This window comes from Podarcis raffonei, chromosome 15 (assembly GCF_027172205.1).
Source record: "Podarcis raffonei isolate rPodRaf1 chromosome 15, rPodRaf1.pri, whole genome shotgun sequence".
In the NCBI taxonomy this organism is placed as follows: Eukaryota; Metazoa; Chordata; class Lepidosauria; order Squamata; family Lacertidae; genus Podarcis; species Podarcis raffonei.
In genome coordinates, this window is record NC_070616.1 from 20,691,047 (window position 1) to 20,709,517 (window position 18,471).

General features: G+C 45.6%; 1 protein-coding gene across 4 annotated transcripts in view; it reads left to right on the forward strand.

The window, feature by feature from the left end:
• The first annotated feature begins 2,856 nt into the window (after positions 1–2,856).
• Positions 2,857–18,471, forward strand: part of GLB1L2 (galactosidase beta 1 like 2) — a 63,004-nt gene continuing 47,389 nt past the window's right edge. The window contains exons 1-4 of one of the 4 annotated variants that reach the window (XM_053366386.1): positions 2,857–3,098; positions 12,596–12,652; positions 16,485–16,682; positions 18,093–18,161. In XM_053366386.1, coding sequence (XP_053222361.1) covers positions 2,953–3,098; positions 12,596–12,652; positions 16,485–16,682; positions 18,093–18,161 — 470 coding nt within the window. In that variant the 5' untranslated portion in view covers positions 2,857–2,952. Of the gene's footprint in view, positions 3,099–11,646; positions 11,698–12,595; positions 12,653–16,484; positions 16,683–18,092; positions 18,162–18,471 lie in introns of those variants that run through there. The other 3 variants (XM_053366389.1, XM_053366387.1, XM_053366388.1) reach the window with 3 other exon arrangements.

An 18,471-nucleotide genomic window follows, 5' to 3' on the forward strand; every position in this document is an offset into this window, starting at 1 on the left:
ATAGCATGTCCATGGCTACAGCGTGCACCAAAAAAACACGCACCCACTGTTGCGTGGGGCCGCAATGGCACAAAACATGGTTTCAAAGCACAGATCCACATGGATCCTCAGGTTTTTTGCATTGGGTCACCCCAAATTCACCATCAGATCACATGTCTGTGGCCACAGCATGAACCACAAAAATCATACATCCACTGTTTCGTTGAGAATATTTGTTTTCTTGTTTTCCTCCTCTAAAAACTAGGTGTGTCTTATGGAGCGAAAAATACAGTAATGAGTGCTGGAAATGCAAAGAGGTAAAGTGTGGTGGACTTGCAAAGAGGTAAAGGCTTTCTGGGAAATGATACATAATGAGTTAAAGAAAATGTTTAAAAATACTTTTGTTAAAAAGCCAGAAGCCTTTTTATTGGGTATAGTGGGTGAAGAGATACCAAGGGAAGATAAAAAACTGTTTATGTATGCAACAACTGCGGCAGTAATTCTCTTGGCCCAAAAATGGAAACGAGGAGGTACCAGCGAAAGAAGAGTGGCAGATGAAGATGATGGACTTTGCAAAACTGGCGAAGCTGACAGGAAAAATCCGAAACCAGCAAGATCAAGTATTCCAAAAGGACTGGAGTTAATTTATACGATATCTGAAAGATTATTGTAAGCAATTAACATCACTAGCAGGGTTGTCTGAAGACTTGCAATGGGAAATTTTCTACCTTTCTACCTTTCTATATTTATTTAAAGTTTTAAGTTATTTTGTAATGAGTGTAATTAGAATTGGAAAATGTACAAAACGCAATGATGTAAAGGTTAATTTTGAAAGCCATGAGGCGGGAGGGAAGGAAGTCGATGGGCTCTAAAGAGCCAGGGAGTGTGTGTGTGTGTCTGGGCAAATTGATGGAGGAGAGAGAAATTGATGACTACTTGTCATGATGGCTAGGCACTTTCTCCATAGTCAGAAGCAGGAATGTTTCTGCATGGCAGCTGCTGGAAACCACAGGCAGGGAGAGTGCTATTGAGCTCTGGCCTTGCTTGCCGTTTTTCCACTGGCATCTGTTGGTCCACTGTGAGAAGGGGATGCTGGACTAGATGGACCATTGTCCTGATCCAGCTAGGGCTCTCCTTATATTCTGATAAATGCCAGTTCCTTTGGCCTGAAAAGCAAGATAAGCGTCATGCCCCATAGTTGCCTCTGACTGGACTTAACCATCCAGGGGTCCTTTACCTTTACCTTACCTTTGTTCTTAATTCTGGCAGGATAACCAAAGGGCCTGCCATCCTAAGTACTGTACACTTCCTACGTAGCAGGGATTACAGTGGTACCTCGGGTTACAGACACTTCAGGTTACAGACTCCGCTTACCCAGAAATAGTGCTTCAGGTTAAGAACTTTGCTTCAGGATGAGAACAGAAATCATGCTCTGGTGGCACGGGGGCAGCAGGAGGCCCCATTAGCTAAAGTGGTGCTTCAGGTTAAGAACAGTTTCAGGTTAAGAACGGACCTCCGGAACTAATTAAGTTCTTAACCTGAGGTACCACTGTACTTTGTTTAAATAGAAGAAATCAACAGTATTGCCAACAAGCGAGGATTGGGGACAAAAATTCAGGGCCCCAAATGCAGCAGAGTTAGTTGGTTTACCATACTTTGAGGTGAACTAGGAAACATCTCAAAAAGGCAGGGATGGGATGTACTATTAAGTTCAGAGTCTAAGATTACTCAGTAGCAACACAGGAAATCAAGTAGCAGCAGCTTTTCTGATAAGATACGGTTTCAGACTGGAGCTAAGGGTTTGCATATCTGAATGTTTTCCCTGTGCATATGCCCGAATCCACACACACTCGCATAAAATACTCTGTACATGGAGAAATCTAGCAGATAACGTTGAGGGTTTCGATGCTAGCTTTCTGCGTGCATGAAGCTTTGTTTCTGGAGGACTACATCCCAGCCCCTCGCTTGCAATTTCCTGACTTATCCAAGAAAAGTTTATCAGTCAATTCTGTTGAGTCACCCAGGTGTGTATGTCCCTCAGAGCTCTGCCTTAATAAACCTGTTTAGCAGGACTGCGTTGACGGTGTTGATAAAGAGGGTGCTGCTGAGCCTGTACAGAGTGCACTCCTGCAACCACCGGAATGAAAAGTCGCCCTCTCCAGTCGGGCACATGCTCCCCAAGCAGGTGAAAAATGCACCGCTGCAACCGATCCCAGGGGAGAGTCGCCTGCTCCAACCCAACTTCTGAACCGTGCTAGCAACCATCTGCCAAAGGGCAAGCAGCTGCCCAGGCACCCACAGCTTCATACAGAGTGCACTGCAGCACCCGCCCAAAGGGAGACGAACCTGCTCAGTCCAGCATGTTGGCAGACAACTGCCCAGGTGCACGGAGCCTTTGAGCATGTGCAAAGTGCACTCCGGCAGCTACAAGGGAGAGTGACCTGCTCAGTCCAGCATGTTGGCAGACAACTGCCCAGGTGCACGGAGCCTTTGAGCATGTGCAAAGTGCACTCCGGCAGCTACCCCTAAGGGAGAGTGACCTGATCAGTCCAGCTCCACTTCTGAGCGTGCAGGCGGCCAGCTGCCAACGGGCAAGCCGGCTGCCCAGGATCGCCCAGCCTCTGAGCATGTGCAGAGCTCCAGCATCGCTTTCTGCCTCCCCCCCCCCGCCCCTTTGCTTTTTGCACGGCATGGCACCTCGCCAGCCTAAGGCGCTCGCGAGGGGGAACAGGTGGGAGAGCGGGAGCCTTAGAATGCAGAGAGCGAAGCATGATCGACGGGGGAACGCCCGCCCAATCAGGAACGATAGACTGGTCCCGCCTCCCGCGGCGCGACACCGGCCAATCGCCTGGAGGGACCAGGCCGACGCTCCCGCCCTCCGCTCTCGGCGCTTCAGCGGCGGCCAACGACAACCGAGCGAATGTGCCTCCCTCCCTCCAATGGGAGGCGCCCGTGTTGGTAACGGCGCCGCCAATGGTAGCGAGAGTCGGAGTCCCTGGTAACGGAGCCGGGGCTGCGCCGGGCCGCCTCCAAAGCATGTGGAGCTGCGGGGGGCGCCGGCGGCGGCGTCTCTTCGCGGGCGCCTTCCTGCTGGTGTTGGCCATCGTCGTGCTGAGCAGGTGAGAGGAGCCGCTGAGGAGAAAGGGGCGGGGCCTGGACGCGATATGCTAATCTGGCCCCGCCTCCTGCCGGCCGAGCCCCGCCCTTCCCTAGGAGGGCTCCGCCCATGCCCATGTATGGGCAAAAGACCCCCCCATTCCATCCACCCTTTGGAGCGCCCATAGACCCTTCATCCCTCTTTCTCCCAGCCCCATTCTAGTGGGAGGGGGTGAAATCCAGGCTTCTCCTCTTTTACTCCTAGGGTGACCCCCACCCACCTTCAATGGAACATGTTTTCACCATGGTCCTCTGCCCCCCATTTTTGCCTCCCCCCCACCTTTCCAAATTATATACAGCATAAGGTTGCTTTAGGTATAAAGAGTGAACCTGCCTCGCAAGGTTGTTCATAGAATTGGACAAGTTGGACTGGAACCAGGGGTCATCTAGTTCAGCCCCCTGCACAACTAGATCATCCATGAGAGATGGCCATCCAACCTCTGCTAAAAACCTTTCAGTGAAGGGGAGGCTGCCACCTCCAAAGGGAGTCAGCTCCACCGTCGAACAGCTCTTCTCATCAGAAAGTTCTTCTTGACATTTAGTGGGAATCTCCTTTCTTGTAACTTGAAGTTCAGGTCCTACCCTCCAGAACAGGAGAAAACAAGCTAGCTCCATCTTCCATGTGACAGCCCTTTAGGTATTTGAAGATGGCTATCATGAAGCTTTTCCTGTTCACATGCTCTGTCTCTGCAAATGAAACTGCTCTAATGATCTTAGAGATAGGGGGGGAAAATAGCACCCCAAGTTGCAGGACCTATTTTGTAGAACTTCTCTAAGGAGATGTGCGAGTCTAGTTCTCCTCAGAATTGTACACAACCATATTAATTGACAGGTACGTTTGTCAACTGACTAGAAATGACCAGCTGGTTGGTTCAGAAATCAGCAGTTCTCTCCAGTAGCCCCTATTCAGCAGAACCTGAAGGGTTAGCTCAGTCAGTAGAGCAGTAGACTCTTAATCTCGGTTGTGGGTTTGAGCACCAGGTTGGGCAGAGATATTACATTAGCCCATGCCAGCAAGGTCAGTGGTGAAGAATGATGGGAGTTGATTTTACGGATGACTTATTAAAAACATGGTGTACTAAACTGCATTTTTAAAAATGTCTGAGAAGGTCCATTTGCAATTTCTCAAGCTTGCTGCCTGTACCCTGGTCTCTAACCATTACATCTTTGAACTGGGGCATGTATAGTTACTCCAGGGTGCATACGTAGACAGGAAGGTGCCCTCCAGTGCACTTTAGTTCTTTTTGAGAATCATAGGAGAGAGAACTCAAAGCTTTCTAGTATATCTTTAACCAAAATGAGAAACTTCCTCCATCCTCTTAAATCAGTGTCAGATGGGCAATTCCAAGGTAAACAAGATCAGAGAGGAAGAAGGAACTCTTAGCAATATGCAGAACGGTGGGTGAGTGTTAACACATATGAGCGTGTCCTGTTCTCATCTGAAATATTGAAACATTTGTAAGCAGCCTGGCTTGATTGATTGTGCTTTTCTAGGCAGTTTGCCCCTGCAGCCCTCCATCAGAGATTCACATTACCTCTCTCCTTAGCTCAAGACCAAGGCATTTAAAGCACATCCCAATCCTCAAGCAATCCTGGGAACTGTAGTTTCTTAAGGGTTCTGGCAAGTTGTAGCAATGTGAAGGATTTTTGGGGTGGGTGGGGGATGTGCTTTAAATGTATGGCATGTACACAGCTCAAAGAGTTTAGAGGACACACATTCAGTCTTAAGAACTCTGAGAAGTTGTAAATCATTATAACAGGAAGATAGTGAGCCATGTTTACACATGACACATGTACAGCACTGAACATATGAGAGAGTCTGGGATTGTGCCCACTGGCCAAGCAAGAAAGGGCCTTATGCATGCACAGCTCTTACTTGTGTTCAGTCAGGAAACAACCTGACTGCCCAAAGGCTCTTGGTGTGCATGTAGGAAGAGCCTTTTCTTTCTAATGTTATTTGGGTGAGCCTGGCCATTGGGTGCAATCCAGCTCCTCACTTATATTACTACCAATGCAATATTTGATTTTTTAAAAAAAGTTTTCCAGTAACCTTCCACTTTTGCAAGGTGCAAGACCCCTTATGCAGCCTTGAAAGGAAACCCACAAAAGTTACTAGCCTTCAAAAAATAATAATTGTTCACTATCCTGAGAAGAGACTAATAGCCTGCATTTCCATAGAAAAGGGGAAGCACATTCCTGCCTTCTGAGGCTAGTATGGAAATGTAGACTAGTGGCTGCTTAGCAGGCTAGTAAAAACATGGCCTTCTAAGCAGACTGGATGGAACGACCAACTCGCTCACTGGCCTTCAGAGAACTACTTGTCACCTATAGCTACCAGGTTCATTGTCAGATAAAAGGCTGCCTTTCATTGTTACATGACACTTGCTTCCATACAGCAACCTGGAGTTGCCACAATGCAGCCCAGAGATCCTGTTGCGTTTAAACATTAAAGGCGGTGCTCAACTAATTAGCTGTGCATTTGCAAGAATCACCACTAGTTCAATTAGACTTCCCCTGTCTCTCCCTCTCTGTCCCAGCATTACCCCTGCATGTCCCCTCTACCCAGATCTGCTATCCAGGGCTGGGGAAAACTCATAATAGATTCAGGACTAGGGAAGAGAGAGGGAGAATGTTCTGTTGTGCACTGAGAAATCCTAGCATTGATGAAACCAGCAACTTAGTGCTACTTTGGCTATAACCCCCAGGACATAAGAATCTTTCTGGATCAGGTCAGTGGCTGATATTGTCCGGCATCCTTTTCCAACAGTGACCACCAACTGTGGGAAACCTGATTAACAACAGCACTCTTCCCACTGGTGATCCCCAAGAACGTATTTAGAAGCATACTGTCTTCGACAGTGGAGGTAGAACATAGCTTTTGTGGGGCTAGCAGACATTGATAGCCGTATACTCCATAAATTTATCTAATCCTCTTTGGTATCTAATCTCCTCTTTTGACTATATTCCTCACATTGATCCTGCACTGGCCTTTTAGCCCACTCTCCTCTCCTGTCTGGTGTAACAAGTAGGACTTCAGTTCTATCAACAGTAGGCAGGGAAGGAAGGGGAGCGAAGGGACTGGTGAAAGGTTTGGCATCTCAGCAGCTTTATATCCTTCCGGTGCATCAGCATGTTTAAAGAGACAAGCAATATTTCTCAAGTGGTTGTCTGGCAGCCAGTGAGAGGAAATGTACTGGTTTATTGTACCTGAGTGCATTTTTCTTTTTAGGTCATGAATAACTGCATTTTGCGGTTTACATGATCACTTACTGTGTCACTATAAAACTTGCAGCACAAACCTAAACATGTTTACTTGGCACAGTGGTGGGGAACCTGTGGCTGTGCAGATGCTGTTGGACTCTGATTCCCATCCTTTGCCTTGTTGACTGAGGCTAAGGGAAATTGGGGACCAACAACATCCAGACGACCACAGGTACCCCATGCGTGAGGTTCGAGAAGTGGGGCTTCAAGTGTGTCTAGGATTGCAGCCTTGATCAGCTTTAACCCAAGTCAAACCTAGAAAAATTCCACATAAACAAGACATATACAATTCAGGCTGATCTTCCAGAAACTGCCAACCAGGTAATGCAAGCAGTCAGTTTCTCCTGGTGTGTGTCTCAGATTAAATACACTTCAGATGTTAGTGCACTGCCGAATGCTTGAAGCAGGGTTTTGAGCTGTAAGGCCAACTCGAAGGCAAGTTTCTGCTCTATAACCAACCCTCAGCATTTCTTTTTATTCTCTCTTCCATTTTATTTCTTAACTCCTTTTAGTGCTTCATTTTGTTGTTTTAATTTATTGTTTTATCTCACTGTTTTATGGTTCTAAGTCCCCTAAACTGTGAGGCTGCATGAAGCTGGGCTGGGCTGAGCACTTTGCTAGGCAGTGCCAAATGCAAGGTCAAGTCAAAGTTTACAAGATACTAGTTATAAATTAAGAAAGAGAAACATCTTGATTATCAGACCTGTTGACGAGCTGCTGTTCCATTTTGATGATCACAGTGGGGAATAGGAGAGGATTTCCCCCTCCCTCTCTTTCACATCATGCTTATAGTGTGTGACTCTAAGCAACATTATTAGGTTATGGTGGTAGGTATTTTGCCTTAAATTAACCTGAAGGGTGTGATTGTGTATGTGGCTCCAAAGAGATAGCCCCCCCATACCATTTTGGCTGTGGGAGAAAAGACTGCTGATTGAGGGGTGTCTTTGCTTGCTTGTGATCTGATAGTTTATGCTCCTTTGTTGTTTTATGTGGGTTTATAATCATCTGTTCCCTGGCTGCACAATGTTCAGTGCTAGCAGTGAACCGACATGGTTGAGATTTTATAACTTTCCAGGTAGCAGAGGTGATAGAAAGAAATCTGTGTACTGAAAGACTGCTGCTTGCTCTTCATTTTGAAACATTGGCACACTGGGGCCCTGTGTCATCCTGCTATTTCTGGTATCCTTTCGGTAGTGGTTCCCCTCCCCATGATGTCCCTTTCACCTGCTGTTGCTTGACAGACACACACAATCTTTTTTGTATGACTTGGCATCTGGTTTTACAAAACGTCAAAACTAAAGTGTGATTCAGTCCTCGGATAAAGCTATGGGCAGTTGTAGAATGCTTGTAATCTTTCTGTTTCCTTTGGGATACTGTTTACAGGACAAGCAAGCTATGGTTTATACTGAAGACACATTTGGATGGATTGGCATGCGACACATCCTTTTGGGTTTCCCAGAATATACCCCATTTCCCTTCCTTGTTTTATACATGTTCTGCCAGATGAACAATTCTATGTGATTTATAAAACTTTCATTTTAAAATATGTAACAGCCTTGTAAATGGGATCACAAATTATCTTGCTAAAAGACTGGTAGCTTGTGTTGGCCACCAGCATAGAAAGGCAGCATCTTAGCAGGCTCGTAAACAATGAGTCTTCTACCAAAAGGATGGATAGAGGAGGGATGGAATGACCTGTCCCTCCTGCACCAGCCCACTCAGTCACCTATGTGAAATTCTGGTCACCTGCAGGTGAGCTGCTAAATAGGAGGCTGTTCCACTACAAAGTAGAGGCTAGTATTGTTCTTTGGAGCTCTGACGTCTGGCAGATTTGGTGCTGTTCAGAGCCCACATGTTTTAATTACTCCCCCAGCCACCACCAAAAGCCTAGCAAGAGCAGTAGTAATGTAATGTCTTTAATTTGTTATCGCTTTGTGAGGTACAAACAAAGCACTATCTTCTCCAGCAAGGTGTAGACAATATCTGTCATTGACCCTGCACAGTGCAAACAAAGCAGCAAAGCAAGCATGAAGGAATCTAGGAAACAGGGCATGCACACAAAGAAACAAAGAGCAATTCTAAAACAAACAATGCTGTGATTTTATGAAGTAGCAGATAGCCTTTCTAAACCTGCCATCTGCTACTAGAAAAGGGCAGAATTGAGCCTGAGGCAAAATAGGCTGATGTCGATTTAGTTCCATCAATGTAGATGGGGGTTTGCAAAGTGATAAAAGCAGAAAAAGTTGGGTTCCTGCCCATTACTCCAGCCTTCTGGGCTGCACAGAGTTGCCCTACCTTCATTTCTGGGTGAAAGCATTAAACTGCATTCATCCTTCCAGTTCTCCCCACCCCTTTTTATTAAAATAGTTTGCTAGCTATCTCCTGTTTTAAGACCTGGAGACTCGTGGGACCTGGTTGCTGGCTAGAGAAGTTTATTGCTCATAAGCAGAATGGGAACATAGAGAGGGGCTGCTAGCAATGCAATCTAGCATATGGCACAGTCTGACCTACTGTGGTTCTCCCAAGAACTTAACACCAGTAGGACCTGTGCAAGATGCCATTGTGTGAGTAGTTGCTTGAGATCATTGGTGGGGATGCACATTTGAACTTTTGTAAGAGTCCCATTCAGAGCCATATAGTTCATATCCCAGGGTGGGGAACTTGTGGCTCTTCAGATGTCCCTGGACTCCTAACTCCCATCAGCCTCTTCAGCCAGAATGATTGCTAGTCAAGGATGATGGGAGTTGTAGTCCAGCAACATTTGGAGGGCCACAAGTTCCTCACCAATGCTGCAACCTCATTCAGGTACATATATCGAGGTGCACACCTGATTTATGCCTACTGCTCCTGATTCAGCAAGGGATCTGTGAGCATAAATCTGCTTGCGCAGATGCACCTCCTTAGGGAGATTGGTTGGTGTGCGTGTGTACAAATATCAGCACATATTTCTTCCTGCAGGAGCCAGTTCTGTCCTGCTTCTTAATTCTTCCTCTTCCAGAGTCATCTTCCAACCAGCTCAGACTCTTTTTTGTCCGCCTGTTGTCATCTCTTGCTTGTAGATTCATTCTCCTCCAAAGAACGCTGTCACAGCTATTCTTATCTGTGACCTGTTAAAGTTGAGTAATAAACATAGCCCTGAGGTCAGTGGGGAGATGGGCTTTTAATAAGGCCTTTAAATGTAATGTATATTCTGGTCAAGGTTTACAGGAGTTTAAGGAAGAATTAATCTGCGATGTTATGTCCCTGGGGGGCGGGCGGGTAGGATCCACTGCAGAGTATTAGGGCCCATCCATAGCTCAATGTGGCTTGTGAACCCCTCAAGTCCCCTTCAACTGATCCTCACCTATATGACATTCTGCTCCTACTGCTGCCACACACTTTCCCCTCTCCCTATCCTTTGAAACGCTGAAAATCCGATTGCATCCCACGTTACTCACTCTCAGGCCAACCTACCCCACAGGGTTGTTTTGAGGATAGAATGGGGAGGAGGAGAATTATGTATGCCATCTTGAGCTCTTTGGAGGAAAGGGAGGGATATAAATGCAATAGCATTAAAAAATAATAATAATCCATAAATACAGATTAAAGATAGAATGGGAGAGACGACAAGAGACTGGTTTGGGGGTGTTCATGTGTCCCTGTGGGTGTTTTACCCAGTAAGAGCTGAGATCTCATCGCACAGAAACAAAGAGAAAGCCAGAATTTTGCTGAGGCAGTCACTGCCAGGGAAAATTTTTCCCAAGCAGGCTTCAATCGGGGTGGCTGTGGCAGTGGGGGGGGGGAGTGGGGGGGCATTACTGGAGAGTGATGCCATATCTAGCGGGATATGATTTAAAGGCTTTAAAATAAGCGTTACACATAATACAACCACTCCTTGTCGATCATAAAAAGTAATGTGCAAGGAAAGATGGATCGCCAGAGCTATAAATCTGTTCCTGTGTCAGGCTAATAGTAGCTCATGTCAGCCTTGGTGCTGCTAGTGTGGTGGGTGGGGGATTGTTTTGCTTTTAGATATATATATCCATCAAAGCGCTGATGGATGACAAGCCTGTCCCCATAACTCATTCTGTGTCCTGGATCCCACCTGACTTTGAAGCCGGTCTTTGCAGGTGTATCTTTTTAGCTCTCCTGTGGGTGTTTCATCTCTGCGGGGATTTTTGGGTGTCTGTTCTTATGAGGCTCAGAATATTTGGGAAACTTGTGGATCTTGAAAGGTGGGAAAACCATATGCCACCCCCTCCCAAACACCTGCTGTATATATATATATAGAGAGAGAGAGAGAGAGAGATAAAGTAATGGTTCAATGTGCTTTAATTGTGCTGCGATTCTGCTGCTGTTTATTTTTGCTCTGTGTCTCCTGGAAGGTGAGCAGAAGCCTTTATAAAACCCACAGTTCTGCTAAATCCTCCCTCGTGTAAGTAGAAAGCATAAGTCAGTCACTTTGGAGGTTACAGAGAGTTTCTTGTCCAAAGTAACAATTGACTAAGCCTATTATTTGTGCTAGGGGATGCGGGTGGCGCTGTGGGTAAAACCTCAGCGCCTAGGACTTGCCGATCACATGGTCGGCGGTTTGAATCCCCGCGGCGGGGTGTGCTCCCGTCGTTCGGTCCCAGCGCCTGCCAACCTAGCAGTTCGAAAGCACCCCCGGGTGCAAGTAGATAAATAGCGACTGCTTACCAGCAGGAAGGTAAACGGCGTTCCGTGTGCTGCGCTGGCTCGCCAGATGCAGCTTGTCACGCTGGCCACGTGACCCGGAAGTGTCTGCGGACAGCGCTGGCTCCAGGCCTATAGAGTGAGATGAGCGCACAACCCTAGAGTCTGTCAAGACTGGCCCGTACGGGCAGGGGTATCTTTATTACTTGTGCTGCGTGGTTCTTCACTTTGCACTGTACAAAGTGGGAGTGGCCTGCTGAGGGTAGGTCCTCATATTTTTGGAAACAGACTTGCCCTGCCTGACCTTTTTTAAACAAGTGTTCAAAACACTTGTTTGAACAGTGGGCTGTTTGTTCTGACTCAGCCAGGACCACTTGATGGATCTCGGATCCAGTCTGCAAGCTGCTATTTGACCATCCCTGCTTAAAATCTGCATCCGTATACCTCTTAAAGATACTATAACCAACTTTTCCATGATGGTTCTTGGGACTGAGGAGCAGGTTTGCATCTATGTTTGGATACAACTGGAGGCCATTTTGAATCAAGATCGTGGGCTCAGCCTTTCCAAACTGCACTGATTTTTATCCCGGATGTCAAAACCTCACTGATTCTTTTTGTTTGTTTCTTAGAAGTCCCAAACAATACCAGGTAGGAGGTTGCTAATAGTAGCACAAGAACAAAACACCACCACCAAGCCAGGTTGCTGCCCCACGGGACTTCAAATCTAAAAGTTTTCAACAGACAATAGAAAGAGAGTAAAATAGGATAGGAAAGGGTAACTATTACATGTATTTCAGCTGGGGGCAGATCTAAATCAGGCAATATATTGTGCAAAACAGAAGGGGATAAGGAAAAATATAACAAAAAACAAATTAGACTAGTGGTGTTGCTTACTTTGTGGCTACATGATCAACTTATTATTTGTACATTTGACTTAAATGATTTCTCCTCATGCCCTGCTTGCACATCTTGTCCAATGAAACATTCTGGAGAATGGGACTTAAGTGCCATTTATTTCCGTGCATCTCCTCTAAACATGACTAAGTTTGGATCCAGCCCATTGTTTCTCATGCTTTGGCAGAGGCCCCAGCCTGAACCCGAACTGTCAAACTTAATTTATTATTTATTTGTTTATTTAATATAGTCCGTGGGCCGTTTTTCTGCACGTGCACCCTCTGGCATTTTTGGTAAAACAAATCAGTTAGGAATAGCAGCCAGACAATCAATAAAACCAACACTGAAAGGCAGCAGCAGGGTGAGCGGCGAGGCAAGTGAATTAAAACGACAAAATGCCTGTGTACATAAAAGCATTTCGACAGCTTCTCTGCAAATGCATCAAGAAGGTGTCCGCTGGATGTCCTTGGAGAGGGAATCCTGGAGTTGTGGCACCACGGATGAAACAATCCCTTTAAAAAGGAAAGTAGCAAAATCTGTAGCACTGGGAATGCTGGACTTTAAAATTATCATCGGGGAATGCTAGCTTGTCATTTCTTGCTGGACCTCCCAATTCAGACATGCCACATTTAATGCGAACTTCTTTTTCCAGGTATATCCCCTGCCTGCCTGTTGTTTCGGAGGCCTGTAGGGATGAGGAGGTTCAGAGGTACTATCTATACTATCTGTGTGGTCAGGATTTCGAAGTTTCAGATTTAGTTTCCTTGATGCTGTGTTGTAGTTCAGAACTCATATCCCTTCCTCACCAAATGCTTCTTTTTTACTCTTTGCTAGTCTCCTTTCACTAGACTGTGCCAGCAAGAGAGGCTTCTTCCCCTTTACCCTGAATTGTGACGTCTCTCCCCAAACCCTGTGTTTAGCCTAGAAACGGTATTTACATATCGTCCAGAGTCTAACACTGTATGGTGTAGCTTGTTTCTGTTGTGGGTGTTCAACTTGAGATCCTGAGATTTAGGAGGCCAGATAAAACGTTACGTATAGGTCTTCTTTTCCCTCTGTCTGGAAAGAGGATCCCAACCCATGCAGTCACCACTGTAAATACTTCCTCTATAGCTTCTTCTACAACTTGTGGGAAAGCATTTTTGGAATCTGTCCAATTCAGTTTTCATTTGCCCTTAATAGTAGAGTTGGGGGCGTTGTTGGACTCCAACTCCCATAATATCCGACTCCTGGCCATGCTTGCTGGGGCTGTCCGGAGCTGGAGTTCAAAAACATCTGGAGGGCCACTGGTTCCCCATTCCTGGCTTACAGTCAGCAAGCATGCCTGAAGATGCTTCCCACCGTCACTTGGGAGGTAACATATCAAGGAACTAAACTGCGAGTAGAGAGGAGTGGGAGACCCACACAGGCAGTCCAGTTATGAGGATACTCCCCTGTGTGGCCTCTGTGATTTCCATTGATCTAAATGGCGGTTGGGTGGTAGGAAGCCACTGGTTCAAATTTCAGCTCCACCACAAACATAAATTTCTTCACTGTGGGGATAATCTGAATGCCCTGCTTTGTTATAGGGCATTGTAAGGACTGCCAGTGAGAATCCACTGCATACTTAAGGGAAGTGCTTGTATAAACACCTTGAGCTGCATTGGATGGCAATCTGGTGGGTTCTTCCAGAAGATATTTTCCAGAGAGGATCTGATGCTGTGGTATAAACGGGGAATCCTGTATGGAGCCCTCAGGATCCCTGCTTATCTATACTATTATTACAGCTAGACAGTTTTTTGTTTCAATATCCAAGTTCCTTATTAGCTATCTAGTATTATCTCATTGTCTCATGAAGTGGGAGTGGGGAGAAGCAAACTGTTCAGTTGTGTGAGGAAAATGAACATGGCAGAACTCAAACTCCCACCACACCCTCTGTATTTCCATGGGTTGGCAGCGCCAGAATCTGGGCCTATTTAGATCACTGAAACATATGGAGTCTGAAAACAATGTTCCCATTAACCTACTTGAAAAGGCCTGCCATTTTGAAAACTGTCTTCCTGTTGCATGGGCTGCAAGCTGCCTTTCTCAATGTTGCTGGAGCCTGGATAGATGCTACTCTTACAACTGCAAGCTGACTTTTTAAAATTATTATTACAGCTTGGGGATGATGGTCTTCTGACCTGGTGGGAGTTGCAGCCCAAAACAGCTGGAGGGCACCATGTTTGGGAAATGCTTTCATAGCCAGTATCATAAAAAGTTGTTTTCTAGTAATGAGTGCAGAGCGAAAAATAAAACGAAAGGTTTCTTGCATCTATGAAATGGGAAGAAGGTGACAGGCAAGATGGGAGAAACTGGGCAACTTGCTTCGTGAACTGGGAGGCCAGTGGGCAGGGTGGCATGGATAAGATGTGGGCAGATAAGGCAAATAAGAAGGCAAAAAGGAAAGCAGGTGAACAGTGACCAAAGTGGTGAGAAAACATTATGGCCATGGTCAAACCATTCATTTAAAGCACTCATAAAAAGTCTGATATTCGCCCAATAATTCTGGGAACTATAGTTTGTTAAGCATGCTGAAAGTTGTTAGGGGACCTCCTTATTCCCTTTGTAGAGCTACCAAGAGTCAGTCCCTCTTTCCAAGAAACTCTGGGAGTTGTAGCTCTAGGAGGGGTCTGGAGGGCCTTCTAACAACTCACATCACACTTAAGAAACCACACCTCCCAGAATTCTTTGTGGGTAGCCATGATTGTTTAAAGTGGTATCACAGTGTTTGAAATACATGGTGTGAATGTGACCTGTGTGAGGAATTCTTATCCCAATTTAACTAGTCCTCAGCCAGGGTCATTGTTAGGGGGTTTTCAGCAGGCCCCAGATCTCCTGCACCTGTTTTTACACTTTGATAAACCAACAACTGCAAAAATGTTGCTTTTATGGCTACTGCATGTGCTGCAAAACACCATTCTGGTGAGATGCCAGCCACCCATCATCTTCATTTCCCAGAGGCATATTTACATATAAATTTGTAAATTGTAAATTTGTAAATTGTAAAATGCAAATTTATATGTAAATATGCCTTTATGCCAGGTTGTATCACGGAGTGCCCCGAGTCCTTCAATGTATCTTGCAATGCCCATGTCCTCAGCAGTCCCCCCCTCCGTTGCATAGAGCCCCTCTCTCCTATGTAGCAAGGACTCTGCACATCTTTGATCTGCTAAGTAATACTTCTAGAGCATCTCCTGCTCGAGGCAATGTAAGTGCACACAACTGCATTATGCTCTGTGATGTTGTGGCCATTAAATCTACCTGCATTTAAGAGTAATAAGCCACACTGCATAATTAGACCACCAGGTTACATAAGTAATACCACCACCCCAAAGCTGAACACTAAGGGTTCAGAAAAACTTCTATTTTGGATTCTTGAAAAGATGGGGAGGGGTGTTTGTGTCCAGCCCTTGGTGGACCAGTGTTGTACCATGTTGGATGCTTCCTTAGCTATGGAACTCACTGGGTTACCTATGGCCAGACACTATCTTTCACTGTAATGTAGTTCACAGGATTGTGAGGATAAGGCAGGGTCACTTCTGTAACCTTTTGGAGGAACATAAGGGTAAGAATCTGACTGACTGACTGACTGACTGATGGGTCACAAATTGTTCAAACTTAAACTTGAGTTGTGCGTGTGAGTGTATACACACACACACACACACACCATCATCCATACAACAGATTTGGTGAACCCATAACACATGCTAGATGCAGCTATCCAAGGCACTTATAGCCTGCCTGATTCTAGCAAAATCTCCCTATTCAAAGGCACCTCTTTTCCCTCTGCTCTTAGACCTCCTAGCAATGGTGTCTCCCTAGGGAGAAGAGGACCTTTGCAGAGTAGATGGGGCTTTCCTCTCCATTGCAGCTCTGAGATGGCAGGAACCTGCTTCTTCTGCTTCATTTTTGCTTTCATCACAGTGCTGAGCTAGGAGAAGGGGGGAAACCCAGTACTGCGCTTAGGTGCAAATGCAGTAGAGAGTGTGGTTTCCCTTCCCATTTCTGGACTAGGAGGTGAGAAACCTCTCCTCCCAGCCCAGTGCTGCCATGGGGAGGAAACCCTTCCACTCATCTGCTGATTGGCTGTCTAAATGTGTGTGTGTGTGCTTGCCTGTCTGTATATATCTTGGCCACACACCCTGTTGGCATCCCATCCTTGGAGGGCTAACTAACTATGTGAACCTTGGACCAAAGGTTTAGCCCCACCTGCCATCCAGTATAATTATTTGTACATATAAAACCAGGATGTAAGGGACAAGGGTTATTTCCTGATCTTCCTGAAGAGCTAGTTTTTAAACATGCAGTTCAAAGTAGCATGGCCCAGGCACAGCCTTGCCTTTTCAGCAAGAACTATACCGAAGAGTGCCTAAAAGACCCACATAACCCCTCTCTGTTATCTGACTTGGTAGTGTTCCCCAGCTCGCTTTGACAAGAAGTCAAACTAGCTGTCACTTTCCAGGAAGTCTCTATGTCTTGACTTTGGCTGTGCTACCCCTGAACTTTTTCCACCATTCTAGGTTTAACTGGAGTGGCCTGGTCCCCATGCGCTTGCGGGGCAGGATCCATGGCTTGCAGGCCAGGAACTCCAAGTTCATGCTGGAGGGCAAGGATTTTCGCATCTTTGGAGGCTCAATGCACTATTTCCGCATCCCCCGTGAATACTGGAAAGACCGCTTGATTAAGATGAAGGCCTGCGGCTTGAACACCCTCACAACGTAAGTGCTGCCTTTGCTGCAGGCTCAGTCCAGTTTGTAGCTGCTGACTTCATGGGAACATGATAGGAAGCTGCCTTAACATAGAGTCGGAGCATCTAGCTTTGTGGCATCTCTCTACACCAGAGATGAATTACCTCCCCCACTTTTGAGGGTCACATTCCCACTGGCATAGACTTTTGAAGGCCGTGTACCCAAAATATGTGAGGCCACATATCTTCCTGCTGCTCCCTTTCTCTCTTCTGCCACCCTTCACCCCTTTTTTTCCTTTCCATGCCACCCACATGAAATTGTACCAATATCTACACTGGCAGTGGCTCTCCAAGGCTTAAGACAAGCAGTTCTCCCAGGCCTACCTGTAGATTCTGGGATTGAACCTGGGGCCTTTTTGCATGCAAAACATGTGCTCTGCCGCTGAGCTACAGCCCTTCCCTTAAATTTTCTTCTCTAAATTGGGGACACTGAACTCTGGGGGCGTGTGTTCTCACACAAGCCAACCACCTTCACCAAAAGGCAGGCTTTGTGATAAAGCTGGAAAAGGAAAGGAAGGAAGATTCCAGTGCACAAAAAGAAGAGAAAGACAGAAGACCTCAAAGAGGGGATGCTTAAGCAATCCAATCTCTGTGAATTCCAAAACAAAACAGTTCATAGTTTTTTTACTGATCAGAGATGAGCTGCCCATTGGAGTTTGTACTTCTCCAAATGTTGTGATGCTGTTCTTGGATATTATACCAAAAGTATGTATTTAAACAGTTATTCTGAAAGAAATGTGCCTACAAATATGTACTAAATACATATTTAGAGAGGATTCAAAAAATATCAACAGATTAATGCAAAAATACTACAGTTATGGGTAAAAATCTGCAACACGGAGTAGAAATGGATAGATTCACCCATCATTCTTCAGTTATAAATATTATTTGCCTGTTAAGCCTTCCTTGGGAACAACTGATTTATAAACTTTGGGCTAATAAGTCATTCTGTGTGCACCTTTTGACGTCTCCCTTGTCTTAATTTCCAAACTAAAAGTTGATGTCACCTGGTGTTAAGGACTTCTTCGAGTGGGTTGCATGTATATTGCATACAAAATTCATAGGAGAGTAATGTTTATGTTTCTTACAACTTGATCACTGTTTTTCTTTTCCAAAAGAGCAAAACTGTTGGCAAACTTTTTACCACACATCATTATTATTATTATTATTATTATTATTATTATTATTATTATTATTTTGCAAAGCCTCCAGCAACCAGATAAAATTGCTTTGGGGGCCCCAATCTGCCTCACACACCATCAGTTGGCTATTGTTGCTCTAAAAGATTTATGGGATGTGAAGTGGGGATAGTCAGCTGATTTCCTTGCTTGACCCCTGAAACCAGCGTTGAAACGGGCAGCTAATTCATTCTGTCTTTCAGGTATGTCCCATGGAATCTTCACGAGGAAGTAAGAGGGAAATTTGACTTCCGCGGAAACCTGGATCTGAGGTACCTCTCCTGATCTGAAGTATGGATCTCACGGTCCATGGCTGAAACAAACCCACACACAAGTAAATTCTGCAACCTGAGAAATCAAATTTATTGTAAACAAATAATGTTATTCAGTTGGGACAATTTCTCTGGCTTTAGTTGCCCCTGGCTGCAGAATATTGGAGCAGGGTTTGTAGTTTACAGAACATTAGACATTGCGGTGTGTGTGTTGTTGTTTGGGTTAGTAATGCTGGAAGAAGATCTGGTGCCGGGGGGTGGGGGAGACTGGGAGGGAGCTGTGCTCTATCCCTTTAGAAGTGGAAATTTT